Source organism: Mizuhopecten yessoensis, unplaced genomic scaffold, assembly GCF_002113885.1.
Source record: "Mizuhopecten yessoensis strain PY_sf001 unplaced genomic scaffold, ASM211388v2 scaffold11019, whole genome shotgun sequence".
In the NCBI taxonomy this organism is placed as follows: Eukaryota; Metazoa; Mollusca; class Bivalvia; order Pectinida; family Pectinidae; genus Mizuhopecten; species Mizuhopecten yessoensis.
Genome location: NW_018408838.1, coordinates 201,586 through 227,997, shown reverse-complemented (window position 1 = coordinate 227,997; position 26,412 = coordinate 201,586). Strand labels below are relative to the sequence as shown.

Below are 26,412 nucleotides of genomic sequence, written 5' to 3'. Positions count from 1 at the left end.
CATTAAACAATCAAAACTGAATAAATACGTAGTGATTTGCAATCGTTAGCTTAAAACAGTATTCGCACTTAATTATTTTGTTTGATATAAGGGACGATGGTTTCGATTTGACTGTTGTTGGGGTATCGTTGTTGGACTTCAAGCTGTGTTGACATCAGAGCATCTTATATTTATTACCGGGTATATGTTACTACAAAACATCAGTGTTACTGTATATGTGTAAAATATTTACTGTAGATAAACTAACAACTGCTTCATAATACAATGCTTGGAGAATAGGGATTTATGCTGCGCAATGTATTTGCTTTATATTGCATCAGATCGCCGCCCGATAATATATTGGAATTCCCAAGACCGACATATACGACGTATTAATGGGAAATGATGGTTATGTCCTGTTATGGCATTTATCTGCTTTTAGTAAGAAATGCTTGAAAGTAATGCTCAACAGACTGTAATATCATAGTATGTGATCATCACATACTATAATATTACAGTCTGTTATAACTTCCTCAAAAGGAAAAAAATATGGAAGTTGGTTGGTAACACCCATGTCAAGAACAATGTCAATCATGACCTTTGCAGAAATTAGTTGTCGAAAATATTCTTGATTTTGTCTGAAAAGTAACTTTTGAATGCAGAATTTTAGTGGCGCAAAATTGCATTGAATATTATAATTCATGATCATGAAAACACTTACCTAGCTGTACATGCATTGCTGAATTATCCGTGTATTGACTATTGTCACGGAATTAGATTAGATGCTATCTAAGTCTGTGCTTTTATCAAGCAAAATGTAAGAAATTACTTCAAATCTCAAGAATGATGGCATGTCATTTTCATTGGATATTTTACAATAATTCATGAAGCTAACAAGGCTATTGATAAAGTCAAGCCAGATTACCTGAGTAAGAATCTGCAGTGTTTTGAAGTGTGTACAGGTAAAATCGCACTTGCTTTGCATGCTTTTTTCCAACTTCAGTCAGCCTTGTTTGCTTTATGCTCAGTTGTGATTTATTCAGTGGAAATATATGCCGTTATTCTAGAGATTTGACAAATTTTCTTACATTTTTCTCGATAATAGTCACTACACAGATACTTCAGGAATGCATGTACAGGTAAGTTGTTTCATTAATTTCATTATTCATTGCAATTTTGCGCCACTAAAATTCTGCATTAAAACATTAGTTTTCAGACAAAGTCAACAATATTTTGAGGAAACGCTATGAGCCCATCTCATACTATATACACTGACGTTGATACCAGGCAAATGATTAATCACAGATTATAATTATTTGCATAAAATGTATCATGTACATGTTTGACCTAGATCAAAATAGGAATAACAACGTTTAGACAGTTTTGGATAAATAAATAAACCATTTATCGACAAATGTGAGTCATATTTTGTGTTATAGCAGATTTTTGTAGTCAGCACCTCAAAACTTTCTGACACCAAAAGGTGTGGGAGAAATCCATGTTCTGGCCCCACACCAGACATCTATATCAGTCATAATGTCTTAGTCTGTTGTCTGGGCCAGAAGAAGCTCAGGCTGGCCCCACACCAGACATCTATCAGTCATAATGTCTAAGTCTGGTGTCAGGGCCAGAGGAAACTCGAGCTAACCAGACCTCTATCAGTCATAATGTCTTCAGTCTGGTGTCGGGGCCAGAGGAAACTCGGGCTAATACTCATGCAATTTTGGCAAGACTCAAAATTTCTAGAGATGCTGAAATTTAATGTGATGTGACCCATACTTTTGATAATACATGTACATGTACAATACATGTACAGTAGAAAAGGATTTATAGAAACTATAAGATTGATCACTGTACGTGCAATGCATTTACTAGTGCAAACTATAGACATTGGATTTGAAACTTTGTATTTACTTTCATACTTTCACTATGTATTTCCACAAATAAAATGTTTTCCTACTGTCTGTATGATCCTATTTTTTGGTTTACAATACTATTGACTCAAATTGACTTCCTTTGTCAATGAGGAATATTTAACTGGATTTAAGACAAAACTTGTTCTCGCTAAATATCTTCATCTGTATCTATGTATAGTCAACCTTTAAATCTAACATATGACAATGAATTTATGTGAAGTAATTCTTTTTCATTATGTTCTGTTGCATTTCAGATAAGTGTTTTAGAAAGGTGGACAGTGTTTACAATCTGAGATTGACAGCTCAAGATTTGTGATGGACATTGCAGAAGAACGATAGGAAGAAACAATGACTGAAATGACAACCTCACCAAACCCATTAGAGCGACAGACCTCCAGCTACGATATGGACATCAAGTGTCACATCTGTTATGAACTGCTGGTAATGCCCTCCTCTTTGGCATGTGGCCACACCTTCTGCAGGCTTTGTTTAGCGGAGTGGTACAATACTTCTAAGCGTTTAGAATGCCCTGATTGTCGCTCCCCATGGCAGGAAGTTCCAAAGGTCAACATCTTTATCAGGTACTGATGTCTACATTTAGATATTGCAGTGGAAATATGTTACCTGTCGACTAGATAGCACACACATTCTACCAGGACATTTTTTCATGTGACATTGACCATCAAGTCACGACTGTATGACAAGTACCAGTGAATACCATGCATCACTTGAGAAAAACATTGAAAGTTTGTCAAAAACTTGTGCTTTTGACGGGTAACTGATTACCAATATGAACTTATTAGAATAAGGTATCAATGCATTATATTTAGAAATTGATTTAACATTATTCATTTTAATTTTGATTGTTTTATTCGATATGTAAGTTTTGTTATTATACTTATGTATTGAAAGGTGTCATAATTCTTGTTTCATGTCATCTTTACTGGTTTGTTTTGCAGAGAAGTTTTGGAGAAATACTATGCAGAAAAGCTAAAGACAAGGGAGGAGACATTAAACACTGAACGAAACAATAAGATATTAGAAGAGTTTGAGATATTTGGTCAAAATTTGAAAGAAAACAGACTGGTTGGTCGTAATGTGGTTGAACAACAAGGAAGGGTATTGCAAGGTCCACAACGCAATCTAGTACAACTAAAAGACTTCTTTTCAGGATTTGTGGTGGCAGCTGCGATACTGATGGTAAGATCAACGTCCAGCTGCTCATGAGATAAAACAATAATACACATTATATCATTTTATACTATCAATGAATGGCTTAAAGCTTATGACCGGCAAAAGATGGAGTGCAATATTTTCTCAAACAAAACAAGATATTTTATCAGGACAGTAGACTACTATTGAAACATGATGCGGTGTGTTCATGGCAGGAATTGAAAGACAGGTTTGTAACAAAATTTGTTGCACATTTATTCAATTTAAAATTGCAGTGTTTCTGTAAACTGTTTTATCTTGCCTAACTTATTATATAACGTTGCTGCCAAAATGTTAACCGTTGAGAACGTAATTTATTTGCATCTACGTTACCGTGTTTGCCAACTTCGTTTTTTTTTAATTGATTTAATAACTACGTTAATTTCCTTATAAATTCATATAGCAACACAAATATCTATTTTGCAGTTTTAATAATTCAGAATGAATAGTTATATGTTCTTATGTCTTCAAGTTCTGTGTACAAACTTATCCGAAGAAAATACCGTCTTCTCAAGATGGCGGACTATGCAAATCGACGATCTTTCTGAAGATAAAAACTTAAAAATGTATCTATGGCTATGTAATTTGTGCAACCCCAACTTCAAATTTCATTTCAACACAAACAAAAATGCTCAAATTACACACAGTGTTACACGATGTGCAGGCGATGTGTTCACAATGTGCGAACGATAAAAATCTAGACGCCTTTTGCTTGGGCACATTTGTGCGGAAGATGGGCGAAAGTTGTGCGATGACAATCATGGTGTGTAAATTGAGAGATGGCTTAACAATATAAATGGTTTCGTGTTTAAACATACAAACTTGTTTTTGTTAAATATGTTTCTATATTCTACCCACATATATAAGCTGATCTCTTATGATTTCCTTAATTTAGAAATGGTGTTTTGGTGGGTTTTTTAACGACCCAAATTGACACATATAAAATAATAAAATGCATATACAGGTAAACATGGCCACTTTGTACATGTACATGGACCATAGTTTTTCTTATCTGGGGCACTTATGTAATTGTCAAAGTGTAAAAATCCAGGTGACAGGGAGCTATAGACCAAAACGAATGCAAATAACTAATACTACACATCCAGTTGTTTTTTGTAAACTGAACATTATCTTAATTAATATGATAAGAAATTTATACATTCATTGTTCCTTATCCATATAAGACTTCCGGGACAAACAATGTTAACTTGCACAGTTGTGTGCACCATGTGCGTAGGGTGTGCACACGATGTATGCATAGTGTGTGCACACAACTTTTGGTGCATTGTGCTGTCACACAACTGTAGCTTTGTATGTTATATTGTTGCATTTTTAGCACACCTGCCCGAAGTGCAAGTGAGCTTATGTCATGGTGTGGCGTCCGTCATCCATCCGTTGTAGTCCATCAATTTTTCCTTTAAACAACTTCTTCTGATGAACGGATAGGCCTAAAGTCATGATATTTGGCTGAGAGCTTTGTTGGTAGACGCCAAACAAAGTTTAAGAACGAAAATGACCTGGACTTACTTTCAAGGTCACAGGGGTCAAATACTTCAAACAACTTCTTCTGAATAACTAAAAGGAATAGAATCTTCATATTTGGCTGGTGGCTTCCTGGGATAGAGCCTGACAAAGTTTGAAGATGAAAATGACCTGGACCTACTTTCAAGGTCACAGGGGTCAAATATTTCAAACCCTTCAAACAACTTCTCCTAAGGAACTGAAAGGTATAGAATCTTCATATTTGGCTGGTGGCTTCCTAGGATAGAGCCAGACAAAGTTTGAGAATGAAAATGACCTTGACCTATTTTCAAGGTCACAGTGGTCAAATATGTCAAACATTTCAAACAACTTCTTCTGAAGAACTGAAAGGTATAGAATCTTCATATTTGTCTGGTGGCTTCCTAGGATAGAGCCAGACAAAGTTTGAGAATGAAAATGACCTTGACTTACTTTCAATTGCAAGGTGTCAGGGGTCAAATGTGTCAAACTTTAAACGACTTCTTCTGAAGAACTGAAAGATATAGAATCTTCATATTAGGGTGGTGGCTTCCTGGGCAAGAGCCCGACAAAGTTTCAGAATGAAAATGACCTTGACCTACTTTCAAGGTCACCAGGGCCAAATATGTCAAACACTTAAAACAATTTCTTCTGAAGGACTGAAAGTTATAGAATCTTAATATTTGGCTGGAAGCTTCTTGGGGTGGAGTCCAACAAGTTTGGAATCTTAATACTTGGCTGTAGAAAGAATCTTAATATTTTGCTGTAGAATCTTAATATTTGGCTGGTAGCATCTTTAGATTGAGCACAACAACGTTTGAGAATGAAAATGACCGTGACTTACTTTCAGGTTTCAGGGGTCAAATATGTCAAAAACATCAAACATCTCCTTCTGAATAATCGAAAGGCATAGAATCATAATATTTGGCTTGTGGCTTCTTGGTATAGAGCTCACCAATGTTTGCAAATGAAAATGACCTCAACCTACTTTGAAGGTCACAGAAGTCAACAACATTTCAAACGATTTGTTCTGAAGAACCAAAAGGAAAAATATTTCAAATACAATGTAACTTCTGAAGAAGAACCAAAAAGCATAGAATCATATATCATAATATTTGCCTCATGTAGCTTCAACAGATGGAGCAGAACAAGTTTCAAGTGAAATATTTGTAGTACAGTATAATGAGAATATTTTGCAATGACTGCTTAAATATGCAGGTGAGCGATACAGGCCCTCTGGGCCTCTTGTTTAAATGATATACATATTTAGTTGTTCTTTTTGTTTTTTCTCATTTTAGATTTTGAGTATGATTGGAACAAATTATTGCCTTAAATTGTTTACTTTTAGAATTAAAAAACTGATAAAAAGAAAACAAAGCTTGTTGTATATGTAAATATACGATAAATATATAGTAAATGGTTATTACAGTTGATATATGTGGGCTGGTACTGGGGCTACAACAGTGACAGTGGAATGTTGGTATACAAGCCAGCCCAGCGATGGGATCCCGAGGAGGTTGGCACCTGGTTGGGAGAGCTAGGTGCTTGGAGTGCTGAGTATGCCAACAAGGCAACAGAGCAACTCATTGGTACGTTCTATAACCCACGGTCAAATTACTGCAGTATCATCATTAGCCTTTAGTTATGAAAAGGATGGAGTTGAATGATAAGTGAAAATTACTAACAAAAAGTTCCTTTTAGTTTATCATCATTAGTAGTATTGACTTCACTTATCAGTGATTAAGATGTGTCTATAAAAAAGCTGTGCATTTTATTTAAATTTTACTTCACAATATATCTTATATTTCTGCATATTCATTTTTTCAGATGGAAGACAACTTCTGGTTATGGAGGAATCTGATTTTGCACAAAAATTGAATATCACAGACAGTCTCCAAATGAAGGTTTTGCTGCGATCCCTACATGAGTTAGCAGATAAAGGGACAAAGCTGCCAGGAACACTGTGGGAATACAAGGTAGGAACACTATGGGAATACAAGGTAGGAACACTGTGGGAATACAAGGTAGGAACACAGTGGGGAATACAAGGTAGGAACTCCGTGGGAATACAAGGTAGGAACTCCGTGGGAATACAAGGTAGGAACACTGTGGGGAATACAAGGTAGGAACACTGTGGGAATACAAGAAAGGAACACCGTGGGAATACAAGGTAGGAACACTGTGGGGAATACATCGTAGGAACACTGTGGGGAATACAAGGTAGGAACACCGTGGGGAATACAAGGTAGGAACACTGTGGGAATACAAGGTAGGAACACTGTGGGAATACAAGGTAGGAACACTGTGGGAGTACAAGGTAGGAACACTGTGGAAATACAAGGTAGGAACACTGTGGGAATACAAGGTAGGAACACTGTGGGAATACAAGGTAGGAACACCGTGGGAATACAAGGTAGGAACACCGTGGGAATACAAGGTAGGAACACCGTGGGAATACAAGGTAGGAACACCGTGGGAATACAAGGTAGGAACACCGTGGGAATACAAGGTAGGAACACCGTGGGAATACAAGGTAGGAACACCGTGGGAATACAAGGTAGGAACACCGTGGGAATACAAGGTAGGAACACCGTGGGAATACAAGGTAGGAACACCGTGGGAATACAAGGTAGGAACACCGTGGGAATACAAGGTAGGAACACCGTGGGAATACAAGGTAGGAACACCGTGGGAATACAAGGTAGGAACACCGTGGGAATACAAGGTAGGAACACCGTGGGAATACAAGGTAGGAACACCGTGGGAATACAAGGTAGGAACACCGTGGGAATACAAGGTAGGAACACCGTGGGAATACAAGGTAGGAACACCGTGGGAATACAAGGTAGGAACACCGTGGGAATACAAGGTAGGAACACCGTGGGAATACAAGGTAGGAACACTGTGGGGAATACAAGGTAGGAACACTGTGGGGAATACAAGGTAGGAACACGGTGGGAATACAAGGTAGGAACACTGTGGGGAATACAAGGTAGGAACACTGTGGGGAATACAAGGTAGGAACACTGTGGGAAATACAAGGTAGGAACACCGTGGGAATACAAGGTAGGAACACCGTGGGAATACAAGGTAGGAACACCGTGGGAATACAAGGTAGGAACACCGTGGGAATACAAGGTAGGAACACCGTGGGAATACAAGGTAGGAACACCGTGGGAATACAAGGTAGGAACACCGTGGGAATACAAGGTAGGAACACCGTGGGAATACAAGGTAGGAACACCGTGGGAATACAAGGTAGGAACACCGTGGGAATACAAGGTAGGAACACCGTGGGAATACAAGGTAGGAACACCGTGGGAATACAAGGTAGGAACACCGTGGGAATACAAGGTAGGAACACCGTGGGAATACAAGGTAGGAACACCGTGGGAATACAAGGTAGGAACACCGTGGGAATACAAGGTAGGAACACCGTGGGAATACAAGGTAGGAACACCGTGGGAATACAAGGTAGGAACACCGTGGGAATACAAGGTAGGAACACCGTGGGGAATACAAGGTAGGAACACAGTGGGGAATACAAGGTAGGAACACTGTGGGAATGAAAGGTAGGAACACCGTGGGAATACAAGGTAGGAACACCGTGGGGAATACAAGGTAGGAACACTGTGGGAATACAAGGTAGGAACACGGTGGGGAATACAAGGTAGGAACACTGTGGGAATACAAAGTAGGAACACTGTGGGGAATACAAGGAAGGACAACCGTGGGAATACAAGGTAGGAACACTGTGGGAATACAAGGTAGAAACACTGTGGGAATACAAGGAAGGAACACTGTGAGGAATACAAGGTAAAAACACTGTGGGGAATACAAGGAAGGAACACTGTGGGGAATACAAGGTAGGAACACTGTGGGGAATACGAGGTAGGAACACTGTGGGAATACAAGGTAGGAACACCGTGGGAGTACAAGGTAGGAACACTGTGGGAATACAAGGTAGAAACACTGTGGGAATACAAGGTAGGAACACTGTGAGGAATACAAGGTAAAAACACTGTGGGGAATACAAGGTAGGAACACTGTGGGAATACAAGGTAGGAACACCGTGGGAATACAAGGTAGGAACACCGTGAGAATATAAGGTAGGAACACTGTGAGAATACAAGGTAGGAACACCGTGGGAATTCAAGGTAGGAACACCGTGGGAATACAAGGTAGGAACACCGTGGGAATACAAGGTAGAAACACCGTGGGAATACAAGGTAGGAACACTGTGGGAATACAAGGTAGGAACACTGTGAGGAATACAAGGTAAAAACACTGTGGGGAATACAAGGTAGAAACACTGTGGGGAATACAAGGTAGGAACACTGTGGGAATACAAGGTAGAAACACCGTGGCAATACAAGGTAGGAAAACTGTGGGGAATACCTGGTAGGAACACTGCTGGGAATACAAGGTAGGAACACTGTGGGGAATACAAGGTAGGAACCCCGTGGGGAATACAAGGTAGGAACACTGTGGGGAATACAAGGAAGGAACACTGTGGGAATACAAGGGAGGAACACTGTGGGGAATACAAGGTAGGAGCACCGTGGGAATACAAGGTAGGAACACCGTTGGAATACAAGGTAGGAACACCTTGGGAATACAAGGTAGGAACACTGTGGGAATTCAAGGTAGGAACACCGTGGGAATACAAGGTAGAAACACCGTGGAAATACAAGGTAGGAAAACTGTGGGGAATACCTGGTAGGAACACGGCTGGGAATACAAGGTAGGAACACTGTGGGGAATACAAGGTTGGAACACTGTGGGGAATACAAGGTAGGAACCCCGTGGGAATACAAGGCAGGAACACTGTGGGAATACAAGGTTGGAACACTGTGGGGAATACAAGGTAGGAACACGGTGGGAGTACAAGGTAGGAACACCGTGGGGAATACAAGGTAGGAACACTGTGAGGAATACAAGGTAAAACCACTGTGGGGAATACAAGGTAGGAACACTGGGGGAATACAAGGTAGGAACACTGTGGGGAATACAACACTGTGGGGAATACAAGGTAGGAACACGGTGGGAGTACAAGGTAGGAACACCGTGGGAATACAAGCTAGGAACACCGTGGGAATACAAGGTAGGAACACTGTGGGGAATACAAGGAAGGAACACCGTGGGAATACAAGGTAGAAACACCATGGAAAAACAAGGTAGGAACACTGTGGGGAATACAAGGGAGGAACACTGTGGGGAATACAAGGTAGGAGCACCGTGGGAATACAAGGTAGGAACACCGTATACAAGGTAGGAACACCGTGGGACTACAAGGTAGGAACACTGTGGGAATACAAGGTAGGAACACTGTGGGGAATACAAGGTTGGAACACTGTGGGGAATACAAGGTAGATACACTGTGGGGAATACAAGGTAGGAACACTGTGGGAATACAAGGTAGGCACACCGTGGGAATACAAGGTAGGAACACCGTGGGAATTCAAGAGATAGAAACACTGTGGGAATACAAGGTAGGAACACTGTGGGGAATACAAGGTAGGAACATCGTGGGAATACAAGGTAGGAACACCGTGGGAATACAAGGGAGGAACACTGGGGAATACAAGGTAGGAACACCGTGGGGAATTCAAGGTAGGAACACCGGGGGAATACAAGGTAGGAACACTGGGGAATACAAGGTAGGAACACCGTGGGAATACAAGGCAGGAACACTGTGGGAATACAAGGTAGGAACGCTGTGGGGAATACAAGGTTGGAACACTGTGGGGAATACAAGGTAGAAACACTGTGGGGAATACAAGGTAGGAACACTGTGGGAATAGAAGGTAGGAACACCGTGGGGGTACAAGGTAGGAACACCGTGGGAATACAAGATAGGAACACTGTGGGAATACAAGGTAGGAACACCGTGGGGGTACAAGGTAGGAACACCGTGGGAATACAAGATAGGAACACTGTGGGAATACAAGGTAGGAACACTGTGAGGAATACAAGGTAAAAACACTGTGGGGAATACAAGGTAGGAACACTGTGGCATAATACAAGGTAGGAACACCGTGGGAATACAAGGCAGGAACACTGTGGGAATACAAGGTAGGAACACTGTGGGGAATACAAGGTTGGAACACTGTGGGGAATACAAGGTAGAAACACTGTGGGGAATACAAGGTAGGAACACTGTGGCAGAATACAAGGTAGGAACACCGTGGGAATACAAGGGAGGAACACTGGGGAATACAAGGTAGGAACACCGTGGGAATACAAGGCAGGAACACTGTGGGAATACAAGGTAGGAACACTGTGGGGAATACAAGGTAGGAACACCGTGGGGAATTCAAGGTAGGAACACCGTGGGAATACAAGGTAGGAACACTGGGGAATACAAGGTAGGAACACCGTGGGGAATACAAGGTAGGAACACTGGGGAATACAAGGGAGGAACACCGTGGGGAATACAAGGTAGGAACACTGATGGGAATACAAGGTAGGAACACCGTGGTAATACAAGGTAGGAACGCTGTGGGGAATACAACACTGTGGGGAATACAAGGTAGGAGCACTGTGGGGAATACAAGGTAGGAACTCTAGGGGGGGGACACTGTGGGAATATAAAATAACTGATGTGACCAGTGTTCATGCCAAAAACACACCAACACTCACCACAAACTACACACAAACACAGACACTGCATACTACACACTGACAAAGACCTACTAAAAACTACACACTGACAAAGACACTACAAACTACACACCAACACAGACACTACAAACTACACACCAACACAGACACTAAAAACTACACACTGACAAAGACCTACTAAAACCTACACACTGACAGAGACTCTACAAACTACACACTGACAAAGACCTACTACAAACTACACACTGACAAAGACCTACTACAATTTACACACTGACAAAGACTCTACAAACTACACACTGAAAAAGACACTACAAACTACTGACTGACAAAGACACTACAAACTACACACTGACAAAGACACTGCAAGTGTACACACTGACAAACACACTACAAACTACACACTGACAAAGACTACAAACTACACACTGAAAAAGACACTACAAACTACACACTGACAAAGACACTACAAACTACACACTGACAAAGACACTACAAACTACACACTGACAAAGAAACTACACACTGACAAAGACACTACAAACTTGTAACACACTGACAAAGACTACAAACTACACACTGACAAAGACACTACAATCTACACACTGACAAAGACACTACAAACTTGTAACACACTGACAAAGACTCTACAAACTACACACTGACAAAGACTCTACAAACTACACACTGACAAAGACTCTACAAACTACACACTGACAAAGACCTACTTCAAACCTTCAAAATACAGACCATAATTAAGACATGCTACAAACTGCACACCAAAAAAAACTACAGCTTCACACCAACACAGACACGACAAACTACAAACCGAAACTGGCCACCACAACCTACACAACAAAGTTACCATGGACTATACTTGTCCTGGTGTTAATGTATGGTTACTCAATAGAACCGTACATTTTATACTTACAGTCACTACATCCTGGACTTGCCATGCTGTTGTTGTATGGAATGAAGGACTACCCTCGCACTACAATATTGTTCATGTACCTGTTTGAATATGATAACATATTCATCCCTTTTGTACACTACACCTGTATGGATTCTGAGGAAAGTTTAAACATGGTAAGTGATAAATTGTAAACCCTTCATTATCCAATATCTGGTGGTCACATCTCATAACGACCTGGTGTCACTGTCACTGGCCTATTTTCAAACATAGATACTTTTTGTTGGTAATTAATTTGTGATTTCGCTCCTGGAATGCGGTTGTAGTTATACTTCCTACTTAATAAGTTGAAGTGAGTTGTTGCATTTTTAATTGCTTGAACAACACGTCTATAACACTTGTGTACAAGATATATCATGAAATCTTTTGCAGGTTTAGCTTATATTGTCACAATAGTATGGAAATGTCAAGTGCTACACAGAAGTTAGGGTCAAAGGCTACACTTACCTGGTAACCTCTTTTGAAGTAACACGGTTGTGTACGAGATACACACAGACTTTAAATGCAGCTCCCAATATCTCTGCTCATCAGTGTATTCATAGAAAAAATATTTTGTAACATTGTTGGGATGAAGGGCTTATTTGAGGTCAATATGGTATTTTGCTTTCCAATGAACCAATGATATAAGTATGTTTACATCGTCTTATGGTTTTCAGCACTCAAGATGATATAACACCTACACCTGTGGATAGATTAATAGATTGTCATTTTTTATTTTGATAAATTACGAAATTCAGTAAAAAATAGAAACTTTATGAATGGTCAGAGGAAATGCCAAAGATTGCCAAACTTGAGCTTACAAGTATTTATGAAGAAAATATATATGTATGTAAGTGTTGTTTTTCTTTGCCAAAGAACCATTAATAGTTTCAAGCATTTTCTTGGAATATAATCTTAAATTAGCATCTATGTGGCAAGTGATTATCAAAGTTAACTAGAGTTATTGCCCCTTGACCATATAAATATGACAACTGTGCAGGATGTTAGAGAAGCACATGACGTGTGATCAAATTTAACACAGAATTATTTTGAATTGTTGACCTTGATTAGAAGTCATTTTCCAAAGAATGCCATCCCATGATCAGCACCCCAGTCTAGTGTGGAGAAACCACTCTGGGTTGGAGGATACCACCAGATGATATTAAAGACTAAAGAATAAGATCTGTTTGTTCTTTGCCTGATAAAAATATATCATTAATGTTTTATGTTATCTTGACTTAGAATCAGGATTGTATAAATGGATATTCATCACAGGGAGACATGAGGGCAGCTTGGGCTTGTCTTTATAAGGGCAACGTTTCCAGAGTGTTGAGTTTATCTTGTGATGTTGCCACTAATTCAGGTCAGCTGTATATATCGATGTGAACAAACAAAAAATCAGCAATTTTTTAATTCAATTGTAAATAAATGAAAAATTAGTAAACAAGTTAAATAATGTATATATTAAAACAACTTAACTAATCTTTTCTTTGTTTTATACTCAAATTCATTGACCAAATTTATTTTATACCACTATGTAAAAAGTTCAAGACCCATCATGAGTGCAGGAGAACTTACTACATAGAAACACTGCTAACAATCTGTGACAGGTTAACAACATGACTTAACAACCAATTATGACATCATTATCTTACCCATGATAAATGTATGATGCCTACATAAAATCATAAATTCTCAATATAACCTTATTTTTGAGCCACTTATTCAAAAATCGATTATGAATACTGTTAGAAATTAAGATATGAAACCAATAAAACTGATATGCCATATTTTGTATATGTAGAATATTTTAAAGTTCTATGAGCAAATCTGGCCAAGAGCTTAAACGCCAGCCTTTAATACAGATGGAAGGATTCAATATACCCGGCATGTAGTCATCGTCTCATCGAAGCATAAGTTTTCAGAGAAATTTTTCTAATCTTGCCAATGCAAATCCAATAACCTAAATGGGGTAGAAAATGGAAGTGGTGGGTGCTACAGTGTATTTAGCATTCAAGTGGTGGGGCACCATGGATAAAAAATGATGATGAATTAAAGCTGCAGAGTCCCAGTACAGAAAGAGACGCTACATGTAATTACAGGTGATGTAACAGGTGTCGGAGATCAGTAAAAACCAGGGTAGCTTTATATTGGAGCTGTAATTATAAATTTCTTCATTTTAGTCATGTTTAAATCTCTAGTACCCTTTAATCTGCGTGCTAACATCCGGGCCAACAAGAGTGATTAATATAAGTTGTAAAAACTTGTTGCATAACTGTTCTAAAATAGATAATATTTATATATATATTAAAAAAATCTCTCGTATCAGCTCGAGACAGCATTAAGAGTCTAATATCCTACGTGTATACATTACCACAAGAATGTAAATATCTTGTGTGATTGCATGTCACATTCAGGACTTTCACAAGCAAATTAAGTCAAAATTAGAGGTCAATGGCACAGAATATTTGCTTGACTAGAATTTATGAATGAAAACACAATAGAGTACAACATTCAAGGTAATTTCATAATTGTAATGCACATTTAAACTTTTCTTCAAACCTACAAATGTAATTTGTTATTTAAGGACACGGAATGTAATCGTTTTTAAAGTCATCTATTCTGAATTTCGTGCCATTGTGATAGGACTGCTATGAGTTTGCCAGACAGACCAGTGATGAGACTACTGACATGGGACAACATTGATCTTACAACACCGTGTGATGTATATATGTAACCTTAATGATATTGGGGGGAGTGTTACCGGGGTTTATGGCCTCCCCTGTGTAAATCCAACACAACAGGTAGATTTACAGCCTGTCCCGATCCACAGGGGTACCATTACTCCCTGACCATTGTTACAGACTACTACTGGCCATTATACAGGGAAGATTAGTCTGTCAGCACCTTATCTACAACAAAGGTTGACCATCAAATATAGAATCACTGAAAACTGACCAATAGGACTGAAAAATTTGGCTTTAGAATATTGTCATGTTATGTATATAGAAATGGATACTAGTCTACATGATAACATAGCCTGAGTTTGTCTTTTTTTCAAAGCTGAAAACATACTGTTTCAAAAATGGCAAAAAAGAGCTTTCTTTTCCTATTGAAGAAAAATATAAGGAATATCTTCCAAATTTTAATAATAATATTTCTTTATTTTCCGAATTCATGTAAGCACAGGCCTAGGTTGTTGTAAACTAAAAGAAGAAGAAACACTGACTTGTCATCATTCACAGACTGAAATCATTTTGAGTGCATACCTCTCTGATACGGTTAATCACCTTACAGGTGTACGTGCTTCAGCCATGATATGAGTTCAGAAGATGTACCACAAATAGAATAAAGCAAAGCTCCCTTGTAGGATGTAGTTTAACAATGTCTGGAAATTATAGTTCACTATGGTCAACTTCTTATTTATCTATCTCTTAGTATAAGTGGGTTTTGTCTAGATCTTTCATACTTCAAAATTGCTGTATATGAGACAGCATACTGATCAAGTAAATGTCTAAGAATATATAGAGGATTTTTAATGGTGTCTTCAGTAATACCAAATGTATTTCACGACCATGGCTATATATATTTTTTTTTTTTTCACGAGTGCGCAGCATTTTTAAAGCATGAAAAATGTAATTCATTACAAAAGGGCGGGAATCAGAAGCGTAATAATTAGCGCCATATTCTAATGATGTCACGCTTGACAACAAAATTTAAGGCTGCGCGCCATTTTGAATGGGATACTCAACACAATTCCGACGTTTTCTGCTATTTTCTGGTATGATTGCTTATAATTGTTTTATTAATTGTATATTTATGTAAATACTTAAGTGTGCGCACCAAACATTTACCAAAACAACCACTTATTCTACCGTCGCATCATTTGAATCTGAACAAAAAAAATGTTGCCTTTGAATGCAGCCAATAGAATATGAATACCGTTATAGAATACCGTTATAGAATACCGTTAGTTATAGAATACCGTTATAGAATACCGTTATAGAATACCGTTATGATTGGTCAATACCAAAAAGTGATATTTGTGATATTTTCACACTGAAAATATCACTTTTGATATTTGTCACAGTGTGTAAGATATCAGTTTTATCAAGATGATAGAATCCGTTTTTCACTGGCAAAAATGTAATAAATAAGTATAAGAAGTGTAAGATATCCTCAAAAACATTTTTGCTTTACGAATTGAAAGAATATATGGATGTGTCAACCTTCTGTAAAAATCTGATATTTGAACCGTTAAAAATAGACTGGATTAGCATTGGGAGGACCAGGATCTCCTATATAGTTATATAGATCTGAGATACGTTAATGATCGAACATCAAGTTAATCTGTTATTAAATATTTCACTGTTATGATTTGGAGTCTGGTGTAAAGGATCTCTATAGATAGTCGTGTATCAGTAAATTAACTTAAGAATTCTTTTCTTGCAAAACTTTTATAATTTATGGTTTATCATGACCATCATGCTAATTCCTTGATTAGTTCCCTGAAAAATGATTGAAGTTCAACATAAAATGCTGCTTTAGTGGGTGTTGAGATTAGAACATTTCTTTACAACTAGACTATTGATATTCAGTTTCACGCATTAAGATCGCATGTTTGTGTGGAACCTGATGAGAGGATTCACACATTGCTTCCTGCCTGCCACTGCTGGTAGGACATTTGGCCCATGCGAGCTATTGCTTCAGCGTACTTTATATAGAAATTATGTCATATCCGTGGAAACATCAGAGTTGTTGTTCACAGTGAATACATCCAAAGTTGTTATCAAATACCATCCTACCCACCGGTGTTAGGATGAAATATCTACAGATCTTACATGTTTTCAGCAGATTTTAGAATGTTGTGTAACAACAAAAGAATTCAGAAGATTATTTTAATGATTTGAAGTTGGTGACCTTTATGCTGTACAAATGTAACAGGAAATTCTTGAATTCTGGCTGAAAGGTTGGTGGAACTGTCCAATTTTCCTTTTTTAATGATTTGGACCTGGCCTAAGTATTGTTTCTGTTTAGGGTTTGTGTTAATAGTTTAACTGTTTCTGAAGACTGATGTCAATGTCACCAGTTATTACTGTATTAAATGTAATTGTTTGTACAATACTTCATTGCTGATATTAATCTTTAGACCACATCTCGATCTGGTGCTGTATTTTGACAAAACGTATGACCCTTAGCTTTACTGCTGCTGGTACCTTATTATTTTTGACAATTCATATGAACCTTGACCTCTAGCTGCTGGTGTTGTATAAAACGACTTTTTCTGAAAACTGAAATGCCTAAAGTCACGATATTTGGCTTGCAGCTTCAATGGTGTGAGTGTGACAAAGTGTGCAAACGAAAATAACCTCAACCCTCTTTCAAGGTCACAGAGGTCAAAAACATTAAACAAATCAAAAAAACTTCTTCTAAACAACCAAGATATCTAGAGTCATGATATCTGGCCAGTAGTATATGCTGGATGAAGGGCTACAACCTTTGTTTAAATGAAAGACCTAGACCTACTTTCTAGGTCACAGGGTCCAAATGTGTTAAATCCTTAAACAACTTCATCTCAATAACCAAAAGTCACAGGGTGATGATATTTGGCCAGTTGCCAGCTGGGATTAAGGGCTACATGTGCCACGTCTGTTCATCGAAATGACCTTGTTAGAATTTCAAGGTAATTGGGGTCAAATTTTGTAAAAATGTTATAACAGGTCCTTTTGAATAAATAAGAGTCATAGGTAAGGATATTTAGCCTGTAGCTTATATTATTAGGTCAAAGCAATATCTGCAAACCCTTTGTGCCTTTTGTTTGATATTACATATTAACCTTGACCGTTGCTGGTTTTGTATTTTCACAATGTGACACAAAATTATTCTTAGATCTTAGATTGTCATGATCAGTTATTCAACTTTGTTAGTTGTTTATGTTCTAGTTTGACAACGTGACCAGTCGTCAGCTAACAGAGTTTGTGTCATGGGGCCTGTTCTTGCCCTACTATCTCATCGGGATCTTCGCCTATGACTGGACAAGTACCCATTACTGGATTAGTCGCATGGTCATACTCAGCTGTATGGCACAGACCTACCTAGAGTGTACCTTCATCGCTAACTTTGTACGAGGTGGATACAGGTCAGACTTTTATCCTTACATCTAATTAGAACATCTTTATGTTATCGTTTAGAATAATTTACTAGGCTTTATACTAACACATATCAGTGATACTTGTACAAGTCTGTCAATGCTATACAATGTGTATTGTACATGCCTTGTTAGATGACATTGGTATTGTCTGATGACTTTTAAGATAAATGTACATCACTACTTTCTGATCTGTGCTGTTGAACTTTTGTCCCATAGTATAAGCTACCATCCATGTTGTTTTGTAGGTGATGCTTTGTCTGAGTGTTGTCTCATCAGTTATGCTACGTCATATTCCCTCAGCTATATATTGTCTGTTATGACTTGTGATTTTCAGAAATGCCTCAACAGTCGGGAAAAGTTATGGAAAGAGCTTATTGTCTGGTGTCTTCTTTATCATCATCTGGCCGGTGGTCCCTAACTTCATCTGCAACATGTTCTTCTACGTGGCCTTGTACCTGTCCCCCTACGTGAGTCTGGAGAAAATGTACCACCACATCAAAAACACCAACCTCAGGAACTAGCAAGAAAGGTCAGCCTACTGAAAAGATATGATGCTTCAAGACAAGTGAAGTTAGCATTAATCAAATGCTTCAGAATGTAGTACATGTACTGATGATTCGACTGATATGGATGTTGGATCTAGGTTCATTCTGGATAATTTTAACCAGTTCCTAATTTGTTTTGCGATAATGTTATTTACCGACACATGAAAAAAAGTTTCAATAGTTCACTTGAAAAGATTAAACAATCATTTTGGAAATACACAATAAATTGAAATCATGATTTTGATTGGAGTGATGTAACTCAAACAATGTGTATCCAGCTAAGAGACAAGTGTAGAGTAGGTGTGATATCCCAGGTACAGTACATTGTACTCGCTACAATGTAGGTACATATGTACTACTTCATTAGGGAGAATCAATCCCTCCCAGCCAACTTTTAAGCGTGAAGTGTCCCTGCCTGTAAGCTGACATCCCCTCCCAGCCAACTTTTAAGCGTGACATGTCCCTGCCTGTAAGCTGACATCCCCTCCCAGCCAAGCAAGAACTTTAACCTCATGTGCATGGACTCCAGTGTTAACTAAGGGACATATTTATTAGTTTATCTAAGAAAGCATATTGGTGTTGAGGGAATAATTTGATTCAAGACAAAAAGACTGAATCTTTTATGTATTGGAAGTTTGCTCTACTGTGATCTGTGAATCAGATTGTGGTCAGAAACTGTGATCATCAGTTGGACGAATACAGCAGAAATAAAATAGGTATTTGAAGTTGAGGGAAAAACTCATAGCAAGCCCTAACCATTAGGTCCCTCACAGAAATCTTACTATGCATGAAGGGAGCAGAGGCTTCCTTGAAGCTGCAATGTTTTTCACTTAGACATTGTTGTGCGACTGAATCAGGCCAAGTGATTGCCATCTCTTTTAAAACATTCCAATTGTTTTTGTTTTATGACAATTTGGTTTTATCGTTTGGAATGCGTAGCTTCAATTTTTCCTCAAGACTTTAATACTCCTTTGGTAGAATTAAAACCATGTACTGATAGCGTCCATTACCTGGGGGCTTCACACCATTACAGTAATGCTGGCTTCCCCAAACCAGCCATGGATTTCTTATTGTCATGGAATCATTCTGTAGATATGTATATTGCATTATCTATTTTCCATGTTCTTTTAAATTTGATTCCCTATTGCTTTCATTTTAATAGCTGATTATACATTGTACTTTCTTATTAGAAATGACATGCTTTCCAAATTTAAAACTGAAGTGTATTATTATCATTATTATATTCATTTTTATCACTTTTTGTTGATAAAAATATTATTTTAACTACAGACATGTAGAGTAATTATTATAAATAAATCTTTGATAGTTTTTTTTTATAATGATTATCATGTACACTATTGTGATTCCAGAGGTATTCTGTAATGGGAATAGATAGGAATAGCATTATATTTGTATAACTCTGTTCTATCTAAACATCAGGAGATCATACCAGGTTTAATTTGACTAGACATCATGCATTAACTTTCTTGGACTATTGATTTTTTTTCAAACTCTCGAATATTTACTTGATTGATAAACTGTTTCTATTTGATGTATAAATCAGATTTTCAATGGTCTGGAGCCAGTGACAGACAATCTAGATCTGATTGGAAATTTCTTCAGTGCTGCAATCCTGATGTTGATCCAATTTTCAAGATTTTTTCCCTGAAAAAAACTTGATTACAGTATGAAATGTAGTGATCATAAGGCAGATGAGGAAACTAGTGCGCATAATACAGAAAACTCCTAACCCTCCCAATGTTCTCATATAATGTCTGCCTATCATCGGCCCTAATAGCCAGCAACATATCAATACATTGACAGTGTAAAGCTGGGTCACACATGTACTATATATGTACTCTATATGTACCTCCCATAATCCTTGGCTATATGTATTGATAATCCTCTATGTGTATCACCCATAATCCTCTATGTGTAACACCCATAATCCTCTATGTGTAACACCCATAATCCTCTATGTGTAACACCCATAATCCTCTATGTGTAACACCCATAATCCTCTATGTGTATCACCCATAATCCTCGATTATATGCTCCTTTAATCATTGATAATATGAGCCCGAAATCTTTGGTTATATGTTCCTATATATCCCTTTGTTATATGCCGTAATCCTTTGTCTTATATTCCCGTATAACTCCTATTCACTCCTTGATTTCCTTGTAAAGAACAGTCAAGTTCACTAGCTGGCTCAGTATCATCCTGATCAGGTTCACTACTGTGGACACCTGAAATAGCTTGTTATTATTGAAGACTATTTGAGTTGATGTACACGTAGAGTGTATTTCAGCAGCTTCAGAGAAACTGGCTAATTGAATTCCATGAATCCATTGCACAGGCTAATGTGTTTGACATACTAATAATGAACTATGGAGATTTTTTCTGTAATTGTATGTGTACTGATCTCAAAGTTCATGTTATAATTCAGTTATTCTGTAGGCTTTTAGCCTTGAAAATAAGAATTAGTAAACCTAGTTTACTAATGGACCTCTCTATGATAAAGAATGAGGATGGCAACTGTACATCTAGGTTATAAGAGACCATTCCCCAGATAAACACATTTGTCACCAGTACTGTCTCCTACATGTACTGTTAAGTGTGATGTGTCCCTGCCTGTAAGCTGACATCCCCGTCCGGTGTCTGGGTGTAACTCGATCAATGTCCACCCCAGGGTAGTCACCCCCGCTAGATGACAACAACTAAAGGTCTCACCAGAGTTATTGATCACACGCTGTAACACAGTGATGGTCAGCTTTATGTATTCCTCACACCTCGTTGGGTCTCCATTTAGCTAAAATCGGGTTTAAAAAGAGATTTAAGCCAGGGTATAACTAAGTTTGTTAGAGTTTATGGACAGCCTTACAGGTTTAATGCTGTACTTATTGATAGCCAATAGGTTAGATTATGTAAGACTTCCTGGGTAAGTCATGCAATTCCTTAAAGTTGTCCTTTGATGTTATTAAGTGTGAAGCTTTATTACCCTGTGTTTTAATTAAGTTATGTCAATTTTATAGTGGGCTGCTTTTATGGATTTAGATTTTATCAATAAATAAATTTTATATTTTCTTTAAATCACACTAATGATTTTTTGTGTAATGTATGGTATAGTGATTGGCTCATGTTGAATACAAGTGCCTTATTAAAATCACACAAAACACTTTAAATTAAATACATAACATTGTAAGTACTGGTGAAGACCCATCCTGCCTGCTACTACACTTACTCTAATATGTTTATGCTACTGAAAGAACTTCGGTCTATGAATGAAATACCCAGCTGGTACATTGTTAACAATGCAAGAGTTAGTACAAGTCTGGAACTGGTAGTACTTATACAAGTCTAGGACTGCAGGTGCAAGTCAAAGACTCTAGGTCAGATGGTTTGGGTCTCCAGGCTTGTGGTGCATATAGGACTGAAGGTATGAGTCTAGAACTGGTGGTATGAATCTTAGACTCTCGGTCAGATGGTTTGAGTCTCGAGGCTTGTGGTGCATATAGGACTGAAGGTATGAGTCTAGGACTGGTGGTATGAATCTAAGACTCTCGGTCAGCTGGTTGGAGTCTCCAGGCTTGTGGTGCATGTCTAGGACTGAAGGTATGAGTTTAGGACTGGTGGTTATGAATCTAAGACTGGCAGTAGGGTGCGAGTTGTATAATTCTCCAACATTTCATAGGTTCATTCACAGTTTTGAAAAAGATAACTACAAACCTCATTCAGGGCAAAAATGTTAATTTGAGATAAATATTCCTTTCTCTATATTACACTCAGTTGGTGAAAAATTGTATTTCTATGTCTATGTAATGAAAGGCGGATAGAATTATCTGTCTAGCTTAATTATACCATACAGTTTCTTTGTCTCTGTCTACAGATTCTATTTACCCTTCCACATCACACAGAAATCATAGATTCTATTTCTCTGTCTTAATCACACAGGCTTTACAGATTATATTTTTCCTTCCACATCACACAGAAATCATAGATTCTTTTTATCTGTCTTCATCACACAACAGGCTTTACATATTCTATTTACCCTTCCACATCACTTAGAAATCATAGATTCTTTTTCTCTGTCTTCATCACACAGGCTTTACAGATTCTATTTACCCTTCCACATCATGCAAATAACATAGATTCTTTTACTCTGTCTTTATCAGACAGGCATTACAGATTCTATTTACCCTTTCACATCACACAGAAATCATAGATTCTATTTCTCTGTCTTAATCACACAGGCTCTACAGATTCTATTTATCCTTACATGGCCACATCATACAGAAATCATAGATTCTATTTTTCTGTTTACATCCCACAAGCATTATGATTCTATTTCTCTCTATCAGGCATGCTAGACTCTATTTCTCTGTCTACATTACACAGGTTTTATAGATTGCTGATTCTATTTATCTGTATGCAATACACATGAGTCATAGATTCTAATATCCACCCTTCTGCCTCGTCATCATCCCCATGTCTGTCCTCATTTATAACCCTCATGTCTGTCCTCATTTATAACCTAACATCATATAAGTTTCAAATTTTATTTTCAATTCATCATTCGATCCTTCCCATTTCAGAAAAGGATTTGATGTGAAGACCTAATTGGATTGTTTAAACTCAATTACTGTGTCGAGCGTTACCAACATTTTGATATTAGGCAGATATTCAATATATGAAAGTGTTATGCATGTATTTATGGCAATTCTATGTCCATTATCAAATTCACAAAAAACAATTCCATATCTGCAGATTGATTTTTTTCACAAAACATTTCGTTGAAACAATGTTGATTTAATCCAACAGAAATTTCGGTCAGAGTTGATAATGTAGCTCTCTGGTACTTCAGCGTTGAAAGGTTTAGCTGGATGTTCTGTTTGTATATTAATGTAACTATTGTATATTGTGTGGATGAGGAATCATAAAATGTTGTTTTAGTCTGATATCAATAGGTCAAATTTAACATTGGTCTAATGTTGTACCTCAGATACTTACCAAAGAAAAATAAGTTTTGTCAGATACTGTAAGTCTATCAGATACTTGCCAAATAAAAAATAACTATCAGATACTTAACCAATAAAAAAACAGCTATCAGATAGTCTGTACTTACCTGATATCAAAGTTTTGTCAAAATTACTTATGGACAGTATATGTGATACTTTTACCCACATAACTACATTTTGTGTCCGAGGAAACCATCTCAGTGTTTTTAAAAAATTCTGATACAAAAAGTGTCCATAGTTTTAAAGGTGGAGGCCTAGATGTACTGCAGTTTATTCAAACTGAACATTTGCCACATTAAGGATAATTTCCACCCTTTTGTTGTAATATATGTTTTAATGTACAACTGAAAACAGTTTTGTCAGATGATGTTCACTTAACTTTAGAAAAGTGTCAATTTATGATCAATTATGTGTCCCGTACAAAAATGTTATTCATGAATGTATGTGATGTTACAATAAACAAAATATTCCAATAAACTATCAATAAAATCTTCTACCATTGCAGACTGTGATGAACTGGAACACAGGAAACACAGAGATGGCGTAATATATTTACTAGTGTATGCCTTCACTCATAAATAGAGACTTTTCCCAGGCTATATTTTTGTATTCAAACATTGTATTTTTATACTTTTGCTTATTTGTTCCAATACAGAAGATCTTTGATAGATAAATTCTTTGTCCTGGGAAAATGACTTAAAGTTTACCAGGCTACAGTTTTAGCTTGCCCTCAGGAACTGTTTATATTTGAGGGATATGTAATGACCATTTCCCTTCCCATTCTTTCATAAATATGTAATTTTATAAAGAAATAGTTTTTATTTTCTGGATTAAAAAAATATTGGTGTTGATATGGTACTAATGATAGTGCAATTTTGGTTAAAACATGGATCTAGTGAGACAAACCTTACAATAGGAGTACATAGTTAATGTTTTATAATCATGTCACGTTTAAAAATGAGTGGTGGAATGGGATAATGTAGTGATGTAATTCTATTTCATTGTCATTTTAATACAAATGCGTGAATTTATTTATATATATATATATATGTTTATATTATATAGGGTATTTATCATGATTTTTTGTTTGCACCTAAATTCTAATGAACTTCATGTCCGAATAAGTTGCACAAAGATTTGCTTTTATATCAAGTTTGACACTAGTAGATCAAGAGTCCCATTTTATCTTGTATATACAAATGTATGTATGTTTGATATCAATAATTTGGAGAAATCTTTAATGATTATGTATTGTGCTTGTGATGATGTCTGAGGACAATTTACCCAGTAATTGGTGATATGAAATGGTCATGTACATAGTATCATGTCATGATGTTCATAAAGTCCTTTCAATGTTTTAAAGTATGGGATTTAATCAAATGATTTTATATGTTTTAATTATCCAATTCACCATTTTATCTTAATCATATTTGACTTATTTTCTTTTACTACTTATGAACTTTGTCAGAGTATGTTAATATATTATTTATAGATTTGTTTTAATGCATAATGTTTACTTCATGGAATAAATTCCTCACTACATTTTCAGTATTGTTTTGATAGTTTGAAATTTTAAAAAAAGGACTAACAGCAATGAAGGACACTACATCTTCCCAGACAACTCTCTAGGAGAACAGTTCCCTCAGACACGATATCACCCTAGACAGCACTATAGGAGAACAGTTCCCTCAGAGACTAAATCTCCCCAGACAACACTATAGGAGAACAGTTCCCTTGGAGACTACATCTCCCCAGACAACACTCTAGTAGAACAGTTCCCTCGTACACTATATCTCCCCAGACAACACTATAGGAGAACAGTTCCCTCGGACACTATATCTCCCCATACACACTATAGGAGAACAGTTCCCTCGGAGACTACATCTCCGCAGATAACACTCTAGGAGAACAGTTCCCTCCAACACTATATCTCCCAAGACAACACTATAGGAGAACAGTTCCCTTGGAGACTACATCTCCCCAGACAACACTCTAGGAGAACAGTTCCCTCGTACACTATATCTCCCCAGACAACACTATAGGAAAACAGTTCCATCGGAGACTACATCTCCCCAGACAACACTCTAGGAGAACAATTCCCTCGGACACGATATCACCCTAGACAGCACTATAGGAGAACAGTTCCCTCGGACACTATTCCTTACTAGACAGCACTATAGGAGAACAGTAACCTTGGAATAATACCTCTCCAGAAAACAGTATAGGAGAAAAGTTCCCTGGGACACTATATCTCCCCAGACAACACTATAGGAGAACAGTTCCCTCGGACATTATATCTCCCTAGACAGCACTATCGGAGAACAGTTCCCTCGGACACGATATCACCCTAGACAGCACTATAGGAGAACAGTTCCCTCGGACTCTACATCTCCCCAGACAACACTATAGGAGAACAGTTCCCTCGGGCACTACATCTCCCCAGACAACACTTTAGGAGAACAGTTCCCTCGGACACTATATCTCCCCAGACAACACTTTAGGAGAACAGTTCCCTCAGGC

General features: G+C 37.6%; 1 protein-coding gene across 2 annotated transcripts; it reads left to right on the top strand.

Moving 5' to 3' along the window:
* The first annotated feature begins 99 nt into the window (after positions 1-99).
* Positions 100-25,440, top strand: LOC110464674 (bifunctional apoptosis regulator-like). 2 transcript variants are annotated; one of them, XM_021520011.1, is made up of 9 exons: positions 100-180; positions 2,150-2,476; positions 2,855-3,095; positions 6,037-6,196; positions 6,435-6,583; positions 12,165-12,317; positions 18,123-18,319; positions 18,666-18,860; positions 24,398-25,440. In XM_021520011.1, the coding sequence occupies exons 2-8, from the start codon at positions 2,244-2,246 to the stop codon at positions 18,850-18,852; spliced, it is 1,320 nt and encodes a 439-aa protein (XP_021375686.1). In that variant the 5' UTR covers positions 100-180; positions 2,150-2,243; the 3' UTR covers positions 18,853-18,860; positions 24,398-25,440. The 2 variants fall into 2 exon arrangements, with proteins under 2 accessions (XP_021375686.1, XP_021375687.1); XM_021520012.1 differs by lacking the exon at positions 100-180 and adding an exon at positions 271-368.
* Positions 25,441-26,412: the final 972 nt, after the last annotated feature.